This window comes from Bombina bombina, chromosome 1 (assembly GCF_027579735.1).
Source record: "Bombina bombina isolate aBomBom1 chromosome 1, aBomBom1.pri, whole genome shotgun sequence".
Lineage (NCBI taxonomy): Eukaryota > Metazoa > Chordata > Amphibia > Anura > Bombinatoridae > Bombina > Bombina bombina.
The window spans coordinates 774797000-774817693 of NC_069499.1; the positions used below are offsets into that span (position 1 = coordinate 774797000).

The window sequence follows — 20694 nt, forward strand, 5'->3', positions numbered from 1 at the left end:
GACAGAGAAGAGAAGTCTACTGATAATGGAGAGGAAGAGGGAAGAAAAGCACTGATTATAGGATGGTTATGTACATATGGGAAGGGAGCAAAAACAAGCAATAATGATGGGGAGGGAACAGCACTAATGGGGTGAGAGTAGGTTTATAGATGTGAAACAATACTATTGGTAGACAAAAAGCATTAAGGGGGGGGGGGGGGGAAGCCACACACACACCTTTTTTTTTTTTTTTTAACTGTGATATGTGTAAATGTGAACCTTTACGGAGTCATTTTGGAAGAAAAAAATAGTTTTCCAGTTACAACTTAAAGAAGAAAGCTGAGACTAGAGAGAGGCCACAGACAATCAAATCTGCAGGTTCGCCAATCTTATTGAACTGGAATCTAACATAGCAGAGATCTGCACAACTAAAGCTCTCAAAATCACTAACTTATTTTAAAAACAAACTACAAGGAAAGAAGATGAATTAATCTAAATTCAAGTATACATTGTATCTGTATTTTCTGCTGTTTCCTATACAGTATCTCCTTTTACTATAAAGCATTCCCTTATTTTATTTCATGCCTCTTTCTTCTGAAACCACTCACATGCCTACTCTCTGCTCTACCATCCAACATACACTCATTGGTCATTTTATTAGGTACACCTTGGTAGTAACGGGTTGGACCCCCTTTTGCCTTTACAACTGCCTTAATTCTTCGTGGCATAGATTCAACAAGGTGTTGGAAACATTCCTCAGACATTTTGGTCCATAATGACATGATAGCATCACGAAGTTGCTGCAGATGTGTCGGCTGCACATCCATAATATGAATCTCCCGTTCCACCACAACCCAAAGGTGCTCTATTGAACTGAGATCTGGTGACTGTGGAGGCAATTGGAGTACAGTGAACTCATTGTCATGTTCAAGAAACCAGTTTGAGAAGATTTGAGCTTTGTGAAATGGTGCATTATCCTGCTGGACGTAGCCATCAGAAGATGGGTACAATATAGTCATAAAGGGATATACATGGTCAGCAACAATACTCAGGTAGGCCGTGGCGTTTAAACGATGCTCAATTGGTACTAAGGGGCCCAAAGTGTGCAAAGAAAATATCCCCCACACCATTACACCACCACCATCAGCCTGAACTGTCGATACAAGGCAGGATGGATCCATGCTTTCATGTTGTTTACGCCAAATTCTGACCCTATCATCTGAATGTCGCAGATGAAATCGAGACACATCAGACCAGGCAACGTTTTTCCAATCTTCTATTGTCAAATTTTCGTGAGCCTGTGCAAATAGTAGCCTCAGTTTCCTGTTCTTAGCTGACAGGAGCAGCACCTAGTGTGGTCTTGTGCTGCTGTAACCCATTTGCTTCAAGGTTCAAGGTGTTGTGCATTCAGAGATGGTATTCTGCATACCTTGGTTGTAACGAGTGGTTATTTGAGTTACTGTTGCCTTTCTATCATCTCAAACCAGTCTGCCCATTCTCCTCTGACATCAACAAGGCATTTTTGTCCACACAACTGCCGCTCACTGGATATTTTCTCTTTTTCGGACCATTCTCTGTAAACCCTAGAAATGGTTGTGCGTGAAAATCCCAGTAGATCACCAGTTTTTGAAATACTCAGACCAGCTCATCTGACACCAACAACCATGCCACGTTCAAAGTTACTTAAATCCCATTTCTTTCCTATGGCATGGAGAGTCCACTACGTCATTCTAATTACTAGTGGGATAGTCACATCCTGACCAGCAGGAGAAGGCAAAGAGCACCCCAGCAGAGCTGTTAAGTGTCACTTCCCTTACCCATAACCCCTAGTCATTCTTTGCCTCTGTGATCGGGAGGATGGCAACGTTGAGTGTCTGAAGATGTAATCCTTTAATGGGTACTTTTTCCTGCAAGCAAGGATTGGGGTCTAGCTGTGTCCATGTCAATCTCTTTAGTAAGAGTTGTGGTGGCTTTTTGAGGTTAGAAGGCGGCAAGCTTGTCTTTGCTTTACTTCTAACATTATTGCTACCCCTGTTAAAGAAAGCCAGAGTTAGTTACTCTGTTCTATCTTTTTCTACTGGTCTCTGAAAGGAGTAAGTGTCCTTTCACACCTTGTGAGCTGTCTTTTTGCCAGACAGCTGGATTTGCAAATAAGTGCCTGTCAGAATGGATACTTTTTTTTTTTTGTATGGATCACAATTGGAGATTTGGAGAACAAATAGTTTATGTGTTTCACTACCAAAAATGATAATCACTACGAGTGTGCAAGTGATATCTTTTAGGATAGTGGATTTATATTTATATGCTGCTTCACCGATGTGACACAATAGAGGTATTCAACCTCTCTGTACTTAAGGCTAGAGAATAACATAAAATATCTCACATAAATAGCAACTACCTTGAGATCTGTTTTAATTCGGTATTGCTTAGATCTGGTTCTTATTAATATCTTATGAACTTACTGACTCGTGTCTTAGGCAAGATGTAAGAACTGCTGCGTCTCAATGACCAGAGAGTAAAGTTCAGAAGGGGCGGAGTTTTTCTTTACACGCTGTCAGCGGTTATGAAGGTAGCGTGTGACGCCACTTATTTGAGGAACAGGAGCGATGCGTAGCTTGAGGAAGAATTCCAATTAGGCAAAGAGTTCCAGTGAGAGCGTGAGGAATTGCTTGTTATCTAAAAGCTGTTTAGAGTGCAAAGTAGATGGATACAAGCAGGGACTTCAGTTGTAGTAATCTGTAAAAGAGAGTACATAGAGAGATGAAGTCGATCAGTTATTCCTATACAAAAGGTCTGGTTGAAATCCAGAGGAGCTTAGGATAGGAGACTGCTGCTTCAAGGCAGTATAACAAAATACTAAGCGTTAGCTTCAGAGAGAGGGGAAGATTTAAAGGGCAAGTAGGCAGGGCTATTGCACATAATAATTTAAAGGCACAAAGCCCAAGACAGAAAGAGATCCTGACAGTGCCTTTGTCTTCTAGGTACTAGAGACTTGCACAGTAAAACGTTTATATCTTAACTAGATCTCATGGGACATATTTAATCCTTTATTAAGGATTCATTTGGGGCAGTTTGCAGGCACTAAACGTATGTGAGAGACACTAAGGTGTTAATGGCTTCCATTATTTGTTATGTGATGGTATCCCTGACGTTTAAGGCTGTAAGTTATTGCAGCAATCTAAGATGATAGGCAATTTATTATTGGGACTTAAAGACTTTTTTTTTTTTAAATCAGTTACTTCCGTTTTTCTTCAGGTTTTCTTATAGAAACGCACGCTTTTAGTCTGTTTCTTTTACAGCCACTCACGCGACTTCCTGCTCTTCTGTTGGTAATACTGAGCGGAGCGGTGTCACTTTCTCTGAGCTTTCTTCTATTGCAGCTGTGGGGATATCATCTGACGATTGGAGAGTCCTATTTTTTGTTCAGCTTCTGGAGTTTACGGTAGGGCACCTCAGCTGACTGAGGTGTAGAGGTGCATTTTTTTATTTTTCATTTATATTTGAATGCTTAGCGTTATTGCGCTCTGAAGGAATACTATCCTTCTTAAAGTGACAGTCGATTTTGTTATCATTCTTTTTATTTTGGGGGGTAGTTTTCAGCTATGGACACTGAACAGGAGTCTGTTTCTTTTGATAAATGCTTGTTATGTTTGGAGGCCCAAACTGTTTTGCCTATGCAATTTTGCTCCTCATGTTTAGCTAAGACCCTAACATTTAAAGACAAATTACTGCTTTCTGAGCCTATTGTCTCTCAGGATAATGCTGTTCAGGATATGCCACAGCTTTCTCCTCAAATGTCCCAAGCCTCAATGGTTTCACATACAGTGCCCTGCGGTTCCTCTCAGCCTCCTGGAGGCGTTCATTTGCCAGGATATTTTTCTGCACAGATATGAGGAAATGAAATCATTTTACTCCTAGTAAGGTGTCTGTCCCATCTTCTTCTGCGATGGTTGACCTCTCCCATAAGTCTGATAAGGAGGATACCTCAGTAGCTTCTGAGGGTGAGATTTCAGATTCTGACAGTGTAAATCCTTTGACCGATTCTGAAGAAATTAATTTCAGATTTAAGCTTGAACACCTTTGTTTACTTCTAAAGGAGGAACTGGCTGCTTTGGACGACTCAGACCCTTCTGTCGCTGTCAACCCTAAAAAAATCTAGTAAGCTTAATAAATACTATGATGTTCCTTCTTCTGTGGAGGTATTTCCTGTTCCAGACCGTATGTCGGACATTATCACCGAGGGAAGGGATAAACCAGGGATTCCTTTTTCCTGTTGCTGACTTCATTCGGGATTCGTTGTGCACTGTGCCTACAGTGGAAGGAGCTATTTCTACTCTGGCCAAAACAACCACGATTCCTAGAGAGGATAGCTGTTCTTTTAAGGATCCCATAGATAAGAAGCTTGAGGCTTATTTAAAGAAAATGTATATTCATCAAGGATTACAATGGCTTCCTGCTGCTAGTGTGGCTACGGTTGCAAGCGCAGCATCTTATTGGTGTGATGCCTTATCTGAGCTGATTTTAGAAGAGACTTCTTTAGAGGAGATCCAAGATAGGATCAAGGCTCTTAAACTGGCCAATTCCTTTATCTCTGATGCCAACATGCAAGTCATTAGACTGGGAGCCAAGATGTCAAGCTTCGCTGTTCTAGCTCGCAGGGCTCTATGGCTAAAATCTTGGTTAGCTGATGTTACTTCCAAGTCCAAGCTCCTGTCTTTACCTTATAAGGGTAAGACCATTTTTGGTTTGGGTCTGGGCAGAGATCATTTCTGAGATTACAGGCGGAAAGGGGTATTTTCTACCTCAGGACAAGAAGAATAGAACAAAAGGGTCGCAAACATTCTAATTTTCGTTCCTTTCGTAACTTCAAAGGACAAAAGTCTCCTTCTTCCTCCTCCAAACCGGAGCAGTCAAAGTCCTCTTTGAGATCCAGCCAGTCTTGGAATAAGAGGAAACAAGCAAAGAAGCCTTCATCTGAGGCTAAATCAGCATGAAGGGTCCGCCCCCGGTCCGGTATTGGATCAAGTGGGGGGCAGACTTTCCTTTTTTCATCAAGCTTGGATACGCGATGTCCCAGATCCTTGGCTGTAGTCATAAAGGGATATAAATGGTCAGCAACAATACTCAGGTAGGCCATGGCATTTAAATGATGCTCAATTGGTACTAAGGGGCCCAAAGTGTGCCAAGAAAATATGCCCCACACCATTACACCACCATCACCAGCCTGAACTGTCGATACAAGGCAGGATGGATCCATGCTTTCATGTTGTTTACGCCAAATTCTGACCCTACCATCTGAATGTCGCAGATGAAATCGACACACATCAGACCAGGCAACGTTTTTCCAATCTTTTATTGTCCAATTTTCGTGAGCCTGTGCAAATAGTAGCCTTAGTTTCCTGTTCTTAGCTGACAGGAGCGGCACCTAGTGTGGTCTTCTGCTGCTGTAGCCCATTTGCTTCAAGGTTCAAGGTGTTGTGCATTCAGAGATGGTATTCTGCATATCTTGTTTGTAACGAGTGGTTATTTGAGTTACTGTTGCCTTTCTATCATAATCAGAAAGAACAGGAAAGCATGCCAAGCACCGAAAAATAAATAAAAATCGCACTTTATTAGTATTCCATTAAAAATATATTATTACAAAGAGAGAGAATGTGGGGGGACCCCCAAACAAAACAGACTAACGCGTTTCGGCTAGGAGAGCCGTACTCATAGTCCATAAAATCACTAAAAGTACACTGATTTAAATACCCAGTGTTCTATTACTATTGGTTGGTCATCTAATTGAAATTTAAAGGTACAGTGCCCCAAACATTTAAAGCATCTTTGTATTTAGTTTTACATAGTTTATAACTAAATCACCTTTATAATTTCATTAAATGGCCAAATGGGGGTGAGAGATATTAAATAGCATAAGTATAATTACAAACATGATATTATCACAGGACTGACACAACTCTAAATGCTCATGGGAAATACATATTGCAGTATACAGTTCAAAGTTATAGCCAAATTGAATTAGATTGTCTACAAAGAAATACTCATATATAGTTCTTAGTCCCATAGTACGCAGTAATGGGTGAAAAGGAGGTATATTAACAAATTCAACCTAAGATAACAAAAAATGACAAAAAAGTTATAGTGAGCCCATGACTAAAGGCAATTGTTTTATACTCATAACCCCTAATTAGTGTAAAAGCGATATCAACCACTTAGATAGATAGTAATCCTATTTGAGTCTCACAAATAAATAATATATCTTTTAGAGGATAGTAACACCAACCGAGCTTATTGGTAAGTGTAAATGAGCCTATGACTAGAGGACAATATACCAATCCAGAAATATTTAAATAAATAGATACAAATAGGTACAAAGAGATTAACCTCAAAAAACCCTGAGACCTATGGACTTGATCCCTAAAGTAATAGAGGTTATCTTCAATATTTATAAATGAGCCTATGACTAGAGGACAGTGTAAAAAGCTAGATTTAATAAATTAAATTAAATACACAGACTAGTTAGACTGATACCTGTTTCCTAGGTCCCTATACACTAGTGTTGTCTTCAATATTAATAAATGTGCCTATGTCTAGAGGACAGTGTAAGAACTGGATATAATTAGTTAGATACATAGTCTAGTAAAACTAGTACCTGCTTACTTGTTCCCTACAGACTAGTGTGTTACATATTTACAAAATATAACTAGAATGCAATGTCATTTTCATGGATGTAAATGAGCCTAAGACCCACAGATAATATGTTGAACCAGATTAGTCCCTCACGTCCAATAGTTAATGAAATCGTATTCTGAATTTAGGCCCCTAGGTCTCTTAGTTTGGAGCCTAAATATCCAATACATCTCTTGTCTTGACAGAACATCAAAACTGTTCCCTCCTCTCTTTTGGTGCTGTACCTTTTCAATAATCATCCATTTAAGGGAATGACAATCTTTGTCATGCTTTTGTACAAAGTGGGTAACCAATGTAGTACTACTCTTACCTACTCGAATAGTGGACAAATGTTCGCGTATTCTAGAGCGGACATCCCTAGTGGTCAATCCTACATATTGCAAATTGCACGACGTGCACCACAGGAGATAGATGCAATATGTAGATCTGCAGTTGACACAAGAGGAGATATCAAAGCTTTCCCCAGTCACTGCTGAAGTGAAAGAGGTACCAACCTGTACATACTCACATGCCTTGCATTGTGAATATCTATCATCTCAAACCAGTCTGCCCATTCTCCTCTGACATCAACAAGGCATTTTTGTCCACACAACTGCCGCTCACTGGATATTTTCTCTTTTTCGGACCATTCTCTGTAAACCCTAGAAATGGTGGTGTGTGAAAAGCCCAGTAGATCACCAGTTTTTGAAATACTCAGACCAGCTCATCTGGCACCAACAATTTTCGTTCCTTTTGTAACTTCAAAGGACAAAAGTCCCCTTCTTCCTCCTCCAAGCCATAGCAGTCCAAGTCCTCTTGGAGATCCAGCCAGTCTTGGAATAAGAGGAAGCAAGCAAAGAAGCCTTCATCTGAGGCTAAATCAGCATGAAGGGTCCGCCCCCGGTCCAGTATTGGATCAAGTGGAGGGCAGACTTTCCCTTTTTCATCAAGCTTGGATTTGCGATGTCCCAGATCCTTGGGCTGTGGGCATAGTATCTCAGGGTTACAAAATAGGATTCAAGACTTGCCCTCCCAGGGGCAAGATTATCTGCAGACCAGGTAAAGAGAGGCCTTCTTAGGCTGCGTTCAGGACCTTACCTCCCTGGGAGTCAAGGATTCTATTTAAATCTATTTGTGGTTCCCAAAAAAGAGGGACATTTTTTACCTATTTTAGACCTAAAATGTCTCAACAAATTCCTCAGGATGCCGTCCTTCAAGATGGAAACCATTCATTCCATTCTTCCTTTGGTCCAAGAGGGTCAATTCATGACGACCATAGTCCTGAAGTATGCGTATCTTCATGTTTCCATTCACAAGGATCATCACCAGTTCCTGAGATTCACTTTCAATTTGTTGCTCTTCCGTTTGGCCTTGCCACAGCTCCCAGAATATTGACAAAGGTTCTGGTGGCTCTTTTGGCAGTCGTCGGGTCACAGGGAATTGCGGTGGCGCCTTACCTGGACGACATCTTGGTTCAAGCGTCATCTTTTCAACTAGAAAACTCTCATACAGAGATCTTGTTGTCTTTTCTTTGTTCCCATGGATGGAAAGTGAATCTGTAGAACAGTTTCCTTGTTCCAGCTACAAGGGTGTGTTTCTTCTCTCTTCATGTCTCCCTCTCCCCAGTCTGTTATTTGTCCATCTGTGGCTCAATGCATGGAGGTAATTGGTCTGATGGTTGCTTCCATGGACATCATTCCTTTTGCTCGGTTCCATCTGAAAGCTCTGCAGCTATGCATGCTCAGTCAATGGAATGGAGACCATTAAGATCTATCTCAGAGGATAGATCTGGATCCCCTAACAAGAGACTCTCTCTCGTGGTGGATTTCTCAGGCTCATCTGTCTTGGGGCACATGCTTCCGGAGACCCTCCTAGGTGATTGTGACTACAGACGCCAGTCTGTTAGGCTGGGGAGCAGCCAGGGGCTCTTTAAAAGCTCAGGGCCTGTGGACTCGGGAGGAGTCCTCTCTTCCCATAAACATCTTAAAGTTGAGGGCAATCTTCAATGCCTTGACAGCTTGGCCTCAGTTGTCTTTAGTCCGGTTTATCAGATGCCAGTCGGACAACATCACCTCAGTAGCTTACATCCTCCACCCCAGGGAGGAACTCTGAGTTTCCTCGCAATGAAGGAGGTGACTCGCATTATCCAGTGGGTGGAAGCTCACTATTGTCTCCAATCTGCCATCCACATTCCAGGACTGGACAACTGGTAGGCGGATTTTTTGAGTAGACAGACATTTCATCCCAGGGAGTGGGCTCTCCATCCGGAGGTGTTCACCAGGATAACCCTTGGGTGGGGGATTCCGGAGTTGGATCTGATGACGTCTCGCCAGAACGCCAAGCTGCCAAGGTACGGTTCAAGGACAAGGATCCTCAGGCCGCCCTGATAGATGCTCTGACAGTTCCTTGGGATTTTGGTCTGGCATACCTGTTTCCTCCTTTTACTCTCCTTCCACAAGTCATTGCTCGTATCAAGTAGTGTCGGTAATTCTAATAGCTCCTGCATGGCCTCACAGGATCTGGTTCGTGGATCTGGCGAAGATGTGATCTCTTCCACCTTGGAGGTTACCTCTGAGGAAGGACCTTCTAACTCAGGGTCCTTTCCTCCATCCAAATCTAGTTTCTCTGAAGCCGACTGCTTGGAGATTGAATGCTTAGTTTTGGCCAAGCGTGGATTTTCTGAGCCGGTCATTGCTACCAAGCTTCAAGCTCGCAAGCCAGTTACTTGTAAGATTTACTATAGGATATGGCTCAAATACCTATAAAGGTGTGAATCGAAGGGTTTAGCTTGGAACAGGGTCAGGATTCCCAGAATTTTGTCTGTTCTCCAGGAGGGTCTAGAGAAGGGTCAGTCAGTTCTCTGAAGAGTCAGATTTCTGCACTGTTTATTCTTTTGCATAAGCGTCTGGCAGATATGCCAGTTCAATCTTTTTTTCAGGCTCTGGTCAGAATCAGGCCTGTGTTTAAACCTGTTGCTCCTCCTCAGAACTTAAATCTTGTTCTTAAAGGGACAGTCAAGTCAAAAAAAGAACAAGTAATTTTAAACAACTTTCCAATTTACTTTTATCACCAATTTTGCTTTGTTCTCTTGGTATTCTTAGTTGAAAGCTAAACCTAGGAGGTTCATATGCTAACTTCTTAGATCTTGAAGGCCGCCTCTAATCTAAATGCATTTTGACCGTTTTTTCACCACTAGAGGGCATTAGTTCATGTGTTTCATATAGATAACATTGAGCTCATGCACGTGAATTTACTGTGGAGAGAGCACTGATTGGCTAAAATGCAAGTCTGTCAAAAGAACAGAAATAAGGGGCAGTCTGCAGAGGCTTAGATACAAGTTAATTACATAGATAAAACGTGTATTATTATAACTGTTGGTTATGCAAAACTGGGGAATGGGTAATTAAGGGATTATGTATCTTTTAAAACAACAAAAATTCTGTTTTCGACTCTCCCTTTAAAGTTTTGCAACAGGCTCTGTTTGAACCAATGCATTCAGTGGATATTAAGTTGTTATCTTGGAAGGTTTTGTTCCTTATTGCTATTTCCTCTGCTTGCAAAGTTTCTAAACTCTCGGCTTTGCAGTGTGATTCCCCTTACCTTATTTTTCATGCAAATAAGGCTAAATTGGGTTTTCTCCCTAAGGTGGTGTCGGATCAAAATCTTAATCAGGAAAACAGAATTTATGCTTACCTGATAAATTACTTTCTCCAACGGTGTGTCCGGTCCACGGCGTCATCCTTACTTGTGGGATATTCTCTTCCCCAACAGGAAATGGCAAAGAGCCCAGCAAAGCTGGTCACATGATCCCTCCTAGGCTCCGCCTACCCCAGTCATTCGACCGACGTACAGGAGGAAATATGCATAGGAGAAACCATATGATACCGTGGTGACTGTAGTTAGAGAAAATAATTCATCAGACCTGATTAAAAAAACCAGGGCGGGCCGTGGACCGGACACACCGTTGGAGAAAGTAATTTATCAGGTAAGCATAAATTCTGTTTTCTCCAACATAGGTGTGTCCGGTCCATGGCGTCATCCTTACTTGTGGGAACCAATACCAAAGCTTTAGGACACGGATGAAGGGAGGGAGCAAATCAGGTCACCTAAATGGAAGGCACCACGGCTTGCAAAACCTCTCCCCCAAAAATAGCCTCCGAAGAAGCAAAAGTATCAAATTTGTAAAATTTGGCAAAAGTGTGCAGTGAAGACCAAGTCGCTGCGTTACATATCTGGTCAACAGAAGCCTCGTTCTTGAAGGCCCATGTGGAAGCCACAGCCCTAGTGGAGTGAGCTGTGATTCTTTCAGGAGGCTGCCGTCCGGCAGTCTCATAAGCCAATCGGATAATGCTTTTAAGCCAAAAAGAAAGAGAGGTCGAAGTTGCTTTTTGACCTCTCCTTTTACCAGAATAAACAACAAACAAAGAAGATGTTTGTCTGAAATCTTTAGTAGCCTCTAAATAGAATTTTAGAGCACGGACTACGTCCAAATTGTGTAACAAACGTTCCTTCTTTGAAACTGGATTCGGACACAAAGAAGGTACAACTATCTCCTGGTTAATATTTTTGTTGGAAACAACTTTCGGAAGAAAACCAGGCTTAGTACGCAAAACCACCTTATCTGCATGGAACACCAGATAGGGCGGAGAACACTGCAGAGCAGATAACTCTGAAACTCTTCTAGCAGAAGAAATTGCAACCAAAAACAAAACTTTCCAAGATAATAACTTAATATCTACGGAATGTAAGGGTTCAAACGGAACCCCTTGAAGAACTGAAAGAGCTAGATTTAGACTCCAGGGAGGAGTCAAAGGTCTGTAAACAGGCTTGATTCTAACCAGAGCCTGAACAAATGCTTGAACGTCTGGCACAGCTGCCAGCCTTTTGTGAAGTAAAACGGATAAAGCAGAGATCTGTCCCTTCAGAGAACTTGCAGATAATCCTTTCTCCAAACCTTCTTGTAGAAAGGATAGAATCTTAGGAATTTTTATCTTGTTCCATGGGAATCCTTTAGATTCACACCAACAGATATATTTTTTCCATATTTTATGGTAAATTTTTCTAGTTACAGGCTTTCTAGCCTGAATCAGAGTATCTATTACAGAATCTGAAAACCCACGCTTTGATAAAATCAAGCGTTCAATCTCCAAGCAGTCAGTTGGAGGGAAACCAGATTCGGATGTTCGAATGGACCTTGAACAAGAAGGTCCTGTCTCAAAGGTAGCTTCCATGGTGGAGCCGATGACATATTCACCAGGTCTGCATACCAAGTCCTGCGTGGCCACGCAGGAGCTATCAAGATCACCGAAGCCCTCTCCTGATTGATCCTGGCTACCAGCCTGGGAATGAGAGGAAACGGTGGGAATACATAAGCTAGGTTGAAGGTCCAAGGTGCTACTAGTGCATCTACTAGAGTCGCCTTGGGATCCCTGGATCTGGACCCGTAACAAGGAACCTTGAAGTTCTGACGAGAGGCCATCAGATCCATGTCTGGAATGCCCCATAATTGAGTTATTTGGGCAAAGATTTCCGGATGGAGTTCCCACTCCCCCGGATGGAATGTCTGACGACTCCGAAAATCCGCTTCCCAATTTTCCACTCCTGGGATGTGGATTGCAGACAAGTGGCAGGAGTGATCCTCCGCCCATTGAATTATCTTGGTCACTTCCTCCATCGCCAGGGAACTCCTTGTTCCCCCCCTGATGGTTGATATATGCAACAGTCGTCATGTTGTCTGATTGAAACCTTATGAATTTGGCCTTTGCTAGATGAGGCCAAGCTTTGAGAGCATTGAATATCGCTCTCAGTTCCAGAATGTTTATCGGGAGAAGAGATTCTTCCCGAGACCATAGACCCTGAGCTTTCAGGGGTTCCCAGACCGCGCCCCAGCCCACCAGACTGGCGTCGGTCGTGACAATGACCCACTCTGGTCTGCGGAAGCTCATTCCCTGTAACAGGTTGTCCAGGATCAGCCACCAACGGAGTGAATCTCTGGTCTTTTGATCTACTTGAATCGTCGGAGACAAGTCTGTATAATCCCCATTCCACTGTCTGAGCATGCACAGTTGTAATGGTCTTAGATGAATTCGTGCAAAAGGAACTATGTCCATTGCTGCAACCATCAATCCTATTACTTCCATGCACTGCGCTATGGAAGGACGAAGAACAGAATGAAGTACTTGACAAGAGCTTAGAAGTTTTGATTTTCTGACCTCTGTCAGAAAAATCCTCATTTCTAAGGAATCTATTATTGTTCCCAAGAAGGGAACTCTTGTTGACGGGGACAGAGAACTTTTTTCTTTGTTCACTTTCCATCCGTGAGATCTGAGAAAGGCTAGGACGATGTCTGTATGAGCCTTTGCTTTTGACAGAGACGACGCTTGAATCAGGATGTCGTCCAAGTAAGGTACTACTGCAATGCCCCTTGGTCTTAGAACCGCTAGAAGGGACCCTAGTACCTTTGTGAAGATTCTCGGAGCAGTGGCTAATCCGAATGGAAGTGCCACAAACTGGTAATGCTTGTCCAGAAAAGCGAACCTTAGGAACTGATGATGTTCCTTGTGGATAGGAATATGTAGGTACGCATCCTTTAAATCCACCGTGGTCATAAATTGACCTTCCTGGATGGTAGGAAGGATCGTTCGAATGGTTTCCATTTTGAACGATGGAACCCTGAGAAATTTGTTTAGGATCTTGAGATCTAAAATTGGTCTGAATGTTCCCTCGTTTTTGGGAACTATGAACAGGTTGGAGTAAAACCCCATCCCTTGTTCTCCTATTGGAACTGGATGAATTACTCCCATCTTTAACAGGTCTTCTACACAATGTAAGAATGCCTGTCTTTTTATTTGGTTTGAAGATAATTGAGACCTGTGGAACCTTCCCCTTGGGGGTAGTTCCTTGAATTCCAGGAGATAACCCTGAGAAACTATTTCTAGTGCCCAAGGATCCTGAACATCTCTTGCCCAAGCCTGAGCAAAGAGAGAAAGTCTGCCCCCCACCAGATCCGGTCCCGGATCGGGGGCCATCCCTTCATGCTGTTTTGGTAGCAGTGGCAGGCTTCTTGGCCAGCTTACCCTTGTTCCAGCCTTGCATCGGTCTCCAGGCTGGTTTGGGTTGAGAAGTATTACCCTCTTGCTTAGAGGATGTAGAATTAGAGGCTGGTCCGTTTCTGCGAAAGGGACGAAAATTAGGCTTATTTTTAGCCTTAAAAGACCTATCCTGAGGAAGGGCGTGGCCCTTTCCCCCGGTGATGTCTGAAATAATCTCTTTCAAATCAGGACCAAACAGTGTTTTACCCTTGAAAGGGATGTTAAGCAATTTTGTCTTGGAAGACACATCCGCTGACCAAGACTTTAGCCAAAGCGCTCTGCGCGCCACGATAGCAAACCCTGAATTTTTCGCCGCTAATCTAGCTAATTGCAAAGCGGCATCTAAAATAAAAGAGTTAGCCAATTTAAGTGCTTGTCCATAACCTCCTCATACGAAGATTCTTTATTGAGCGACTTTTCTAGTTCTTCGAACCAGAAACACGCTGCCGTAGTGACAGGAACAATGCATGAAATTGGTTGTAGAAGGTAACCTTGCTGAACAAACATCTTTTTAAGCAAACCCTCTAATTTTTTATCCATAGGATCTTTGAAAGCACAACTATCTTCTATAGGAATAGTAGTGCGTTTGTTTAGAGTAGAAACCGCCCCCTCGACCTTGGGGACTGTCTGCCATAAGTCCTTTCTGGGGTCGACTATAGGAAATAATTTCTTAAATATAGGGGGAGGAACAAAAGGTATGCCGGGCCTTTCCCACTCCTTATTTACTATGTCCGCCACCCGCTTGGGTATAGGAAAAGCATCGGGGGGCACCGGAACCTCTAGGAACTTGTCCATCTTACATAATTTCTCTGGAATGACCAAATTGTCACAATAATCCAGAGTAGATAGTACCTCCTTAAGCAGTGTGCGGAGATGTTCTAATTTAAATTTAAATGTTACAACATCAGGTTCAGCTTGTTGAGAAATTTTTCCTGAATCTGAAATTTCTCCCTCAGACAAAACCTCCCTCCTGGCCCCTTCAGATTGGTGTGAGGGTATGTCAGAACAGTTATCATCAGCGTCCTCTTGCTCTTCAGTGTTTAAAACAGAGCAATCGCGCTCTCTCTGATAAGTAGGCATTTTGGATAAAATGTTTGCAATAGAATTATCCATTACAGCCGTTAATTGTTGCATGGTAATAAGTATTGGCGCACTAGATGTACTAGGGGCCTCTTGTGTGGGCAAAACTGGTGTAGACACAGAAGGGGATGATGCAGTATCATGCTTACTCCCCTCATTTGAGGAATCATCTTGGGCAATATCATTATCTGTGGCATCATTGTCCCTACTTTGTTTGGACACTATGGCACAATCATCACATAAATTTAAATGGGGAGAAACCTTGGCTTTCATACATATAGAACATTGCTTATCTGATGGTTCAGACATGTTAAACAGGCTTAAACTTGTCAACAAAGCACAAAAAACGTTTTAAAATAAAACCGTTACTGTCACTTTAAATTTTAAACTGAACACACTTTATTACTGAATATATGAAAAAGTATGAAGGAATTGTTCAAAATTCACCTTAAAAGTATTGCACACCAAATTTGAAAGCTTTAACCCTTAAAATAACGGAACCGGAGCCGTTTTTACATTTAACCCCTATACAGTCCCAGGTATCTGCTTTGCTGAGACCCAACCAAGCCCAGAGGGGAATACGATACCAAATGACGCCTTCTATAAGCTTTTTCAGTGGTTCTTAGCTCCTCACACATGCATCTGCATGCCTTGCTCTCCAAAAACAACTGCGCATTAGTGGCGCGAAAATGAGGCTCTGCCTATGACTAGAAAAGGCCCCCATCTGAAAAAGGTGTCCAATACAGTGCCTGCCGTTTTTTTTTTTTTTAAAACAATCCCCAAGATTATAATAACTATTAAGAGTTATAATCTGCCAAATATGCTTAGCAAAGTAATCGTTTTAGCCCAGAAAAATGTCTACCAGTTTTTTAAGCCCTTATGAAGCCCTTTATTCTTTTACTTAATCTAAGAAAATGGCTTACCGGTCCCCATAGGGGAAATGACAGCCTTCCAGCATTACATAGTCTTGTTAGAAATGTGGCCAGTCATACCTCAAGCAGAAAAGTCTGCCAACTGTTTCCCCTAACTGAAGTTACTTCATCTCAACAGTCCTGTGTGGAAACAGCAATCGATTTTAGTAACGTTTGCTAAAATAATCTTCCTCTTACAAACAGAAATCTTCATCTCTTTTCTGTTTCAGAGTAAATAGTACATACCAGCACTATTTTAAAATAACAAACACTTGATTGAAGGATAAAAACTACATTTAAACACCAAAAAACTCTTAACCATCTCCGTGGAGATGTTGCCGGTGCAACGGCAAAGAGAATGACTGGGGTAGGCGGAGCCTAGGAGGGATCATGTGACCAGCTTTGCTGGGCTCTTTGCCATTTCCTGTTGGGGAAGAGAATATCCCACAAGTAAGGATGACGCCGTGGACCGGACACACCTATGTTGGAGAAATTGTTGTTCCTTCTTTTTGTCCCAATCCTTCTTCTCATAAGGAACGTCTTTTGCATAACTTGGATGTTGTGCATGCTCTAAAATTTTACCTTTAAGCTACTAAAGCTTTTCGGCGGTGGTGCCTTCTGTTTAGATTCTCCTGCCTTGTTCTCCCTCCCTGTTCATTCCGTGTCCTCTAGCTTGGATATTGGTTCCCACTAGTAATTGGAATGACACTGTGGACTCTCCATGCCATGATAGGAAAGAAAATGTATGCTTACCTGATACATTTCTTTCTTTCTGGGCATTGAGAGTCCACGGCCCCACCCTTAAATAAGACAGATTTTTTTTTTTGTTAAACCTCTGTGGTACTGAGGGGTAATGTATACCATGTCTCTATTGTTTTATCTTCTTTTTCCATTTCCCATCGGCCGAATGACTGGGGGTTATGTGTAAGGGAAGTGACACTAAACAGCTCTGCTGGGGTGCTCTTTGCCTCCACCTGCTGGCCAGGAGGTGAATATCCCACTAGTAATTGGAATGACGTTGTGAACTCTCCATGTGCAGAAATAAAAACATTTATCAGGTAAGCATAAATTTTCTTTTATTCCACATTCTGTTGCTCGGTTTGAAATTCAACAAGTCGTCTTCACCACATCTAGATGCCTAAATGCATTGAGTTGCTGCCAACTGATTGGCTGATTAGCAATTTGTGTTACCAAGCAATTAAACAGGTGTACCTAATTAAGAGGCCGTGAGAGTAAATGTCCACAGCATGTGCCTTACGTCACCAACATCATTTACCTGGAAGCTCAGATGGCAGGGTAGTCCTGAAGCATAGCCCTCAATCAACAAGTCTCTTACAAAACCCCAACCTAAATAAAAATATAACACTCCCCTCACCACAATATAAATAAATAACACCCCAATAAGCACCATAATAACCATATAACTATTAATATGATTTTAAAAGGGACACCAAAATCAAAATGAAACTTTAAAGAAAATTACTTTCCAATTTACCTCTTTCTCTCCTTTATTGAACCTTAGGTCTATTCCATTAAAAGTTATTATTGTAGGATCAAGAACATGAATGCGTTTTGAGAACAATTTCTACAACATGATTGTAAACATTATTGCAGACAGTGCCCAAGACGTGTACATGCTAATGGGCCTGAGCTCTGAATCATAACAGCTTAGTTTTGACTTCCACATCCCCTTAAAGTTCTCTGAGAGCAAATTCCTCTGTTTTCACTTCTACTGTCTGAATTGTGCTTGAGGACTGAACACTTCCATGATGCAGCATCCTGAAGCACGTGTGACCATATAAGGATGTCAAAGGTGTGGGTATGTTTACATGCAGCCCTGAGAATACGCCAATATAGAAACCTGCCGCCAAACTAGGATGTGATAATGTTTTTGGCTTAATTCTTTTTATAAAAAAAAAAAAAAAAGGCCATTTGTTTTAACGTCATGGAACTGATATGAGCTACAAAGGTTACTGATTCATTGGCTATGAAAATCAATAGAATTGTGGATTATCAGATGAAACACTAGTTCATTTTTAAACAAAACATTTCTAATCCTCAGTAACATTTACTTCACATAATGATTATAAACAATTTTGATGATCAATGGAGTAATGGTTACATTACTATATAATGAGCAGTTTATAAACTGAAAGGGATCATACTAGATGATATCATGGGGCTATATTCATAATTGCCATTGTGACATACAATATTCACACAGATTAATCAAATGAGTCTTTAAATTAGCTCTATTATTATAAAAATGCAACAAGAGGACTTTGTTGAAAGAAGAAATGCAGATATTATTGCTACCATGCTTCAAGCGCGCAAGCCAGTTACTTGTAAGATTTACTATAGGTTAATATAGTTGATATCTACTAATATTTTATGTATATCTTACTGTTTTGACTCTGCATCAATTATAAGGCACTGAAGGGAATGCCGAAGACAATATATTCCTCCGAATACTGCACACATCCTAAGGAGAAAATGAGCCAAGTTACTAAAGCTCAAAAGAAAAAATACATCTTTATTATAATCAAAACTTCCAAAAAACTTACTTAGAAGCTCTCAGTTTAACTCTGTTGAAAAGGCAGCTGGAAAGCCGACTGCAAGTGGAAAAAAGACATTCCCCCCTCCCCCTTCTTTTGCATATGAAAATACCCTTTACACAAGCAGGAGCAAGCTGGAGAAGGTAGCTGACAGTATTCAAATAAAACTTTAGGGCTTGGTTAGGAGTCTGAAAATCAGAGCAATGTTATTTAAAAATAAGCAAAACTATACCTTAAAAAAAAAACAAAAAAAAAAAACTTTATGGGCTATATAAATAGATCATCTACAAAACATTTATGCAAAGAAAAAATGAGTGTATAATGTCCCTTTAAAACCATGTCAAGCTCAATTGTAACAACAACTGCCACTGCTGAATGGGCTGTTCCTAGTTAAGTCCCAAGAAAACTAGCATTCTTGTGCTTAATTGTCTTTTTTTAATGGAGAATCAAATCTTGAGCTTTTAAGCAAGGCTGTTTTCTGTATGTAGTAAGATTAAAGGGACATTGTAGTGCAAAATGTGACATGCTCTTATTTGTTAGATCATGTAATTTAAGCACAATTGACCCAGCAAGTTTATATATTTAACTCCAGCAAACATGGGAACCGCTTACAGCTGCTTGCCAAGAGCGAACACAGAGTTACGCAGCAGTGGCAATTGCAAAACCCCTCCAATGATCATTGGTGTGCCTGTTTAGGACCAGCAGTTAGCTGCAGGGGTTAAACACATAAAATTGTAGTGGTGAAATTATATGCTCTAAAGGCTTCAAGCAATACAACGTCGCTTTAAGTTTTGAAATACCTGTGTGCATGGTATGAAAAAACATAATTTATGTAAGAACTTACCTGATAAATTCATTTCTTTCATATTAGCAAGAGTCCATGAGCTAGTGACGTATGGGATATACATTCCTACCAGGAGGGGCAAAGTTTCCCAAACCTCAAAATGCCTACAAATACACCCCTCACCACACCCACAATTCAGTTTAACGAATAGCCAAGAAGTGGGGTGATAAAAAAGTGCGAAAGCATATAAAATAAGGAATTGGAATAATTGTGCTTTATACAAAAATCATAACCACCACAAAAAAAGGGTGGGCCTCATGGACTCTTGCTAATATGAAAGAAATGAATTTATCAGGTAAGTTCTTACATAAATTATGTTTTCTTTCATGTAATTAGCAAGAGTCCATGAGCTAGTGACGTATGGGATAATGATTACCCAAGATGTGGATCTTTCCACGCAAGAGTCACTAGAGAGGGAGGGATAAAATAAAGACAGCCAATTCCTGCTGAAAATAATCCACACCCAAAATAAAGTTTAATGAAAAACATAAGCAGAAGATTCAAACTGAAACCGCTGCCTGAAGTACTTTTCTACCAAAAACTGCTTCAGAAGAAGAAAATACATCAAAATGGTAGAATTTAGTAAAAGTATGCAAAGAGGACCAAGTTGCAGCTTTGCAAATCTGATCAATCGAAGCTTCATTCCTAAACTCCCAGGAAGTAGAAACTGACCTAGTAGAATGAGCTGTAATCCTTTGAGGCAGAGTTTTACCCGACTCAACATAGGCAAGATGAATTAAAGATTTCAACCAAGATACCAAAGAAATGGCAGAAGCTTTCTGGCCTTTTCTAGAACCGGAAAAGATAACAAATAAACTAGAAGTCTTTCGGAAAGACTTAGTAGCTTCAACATAATATTTCAAAGCTCTAACAACATCCAAAGAATGTAACGATTTCTCCTTAGAATTCTTAGGATTAGGACATAATGAAGGAACCACAATTTCTCTACTAATGTTGTTGGAATTCACAACTTTAGGTAAAAATTCAAAAGAAGTTCGCAACACTGCCTTATCCTGATGAAAAATCAGAAAAGGAGACTCACAAGAAAGAGCAGATAATTCAGAAACTCTTCTAGCAGAAGAGATTGCCAAAAGGAACAAAACTTTCTAAGAAAGTAATTTAATGTCCAATGAATGCATAGGTTCAAACGGAGGAGCTTGAAGAGCCCCTAGAACCAAATTCAAACTCCAAGGAGGAGAAATTGACTTAATGACAGGTTTTATACGAACCAAAGCTTGTACAAAACAATGAATATCAGGAAGATTAGCAATCTTTCTGTGAAAAAGAACATAAAGAGCAGAGATTTGTCCTTTCAAGGGACTTGCGGACAAACCTTTATCTAAACCATCCTGAAGAAATTGTAAAATTCTTGGAATTCTAAAAGAATGCCAAGAAAAATGATGAGAAAGACACCAAGAAATATAAGTCTTCCAGACTCTATAATATATCTCTCTGGATACAGATTTACGAGCCTGTAACATAGTATTAATCACAGAGTCAGAGAAACCTCTTTGACTAAGAATCAAGCGTTTAATCTCCATACCTTTAAATTTAAGGATTTGAGA

At 41.0% G+C, this 20694-nt stretch overlaps 1 protein-coding gene across 1 annotated transcript in view; it reads right to left on the reverse strand.

Annotated features, from left to right (window-relative positions):
* The window catches only part of CHM (CHM Rab escort protein), a 341597-nt gene that overhangs the window by 191924 nt on the left and 128979 nt on the right, over positions 1 to 20694 (reverse strand). The window contains exon 9 of the mRNA XM_053715047.1: positions 18135 to 18212. Coding sequence (XP_053571022.1) covers positions 18135 to 18212 — 78 coding nt within the window. The remainder of the gene's footprint in view (positions 1 to 18134; positions 18213 to 20694) is intronic.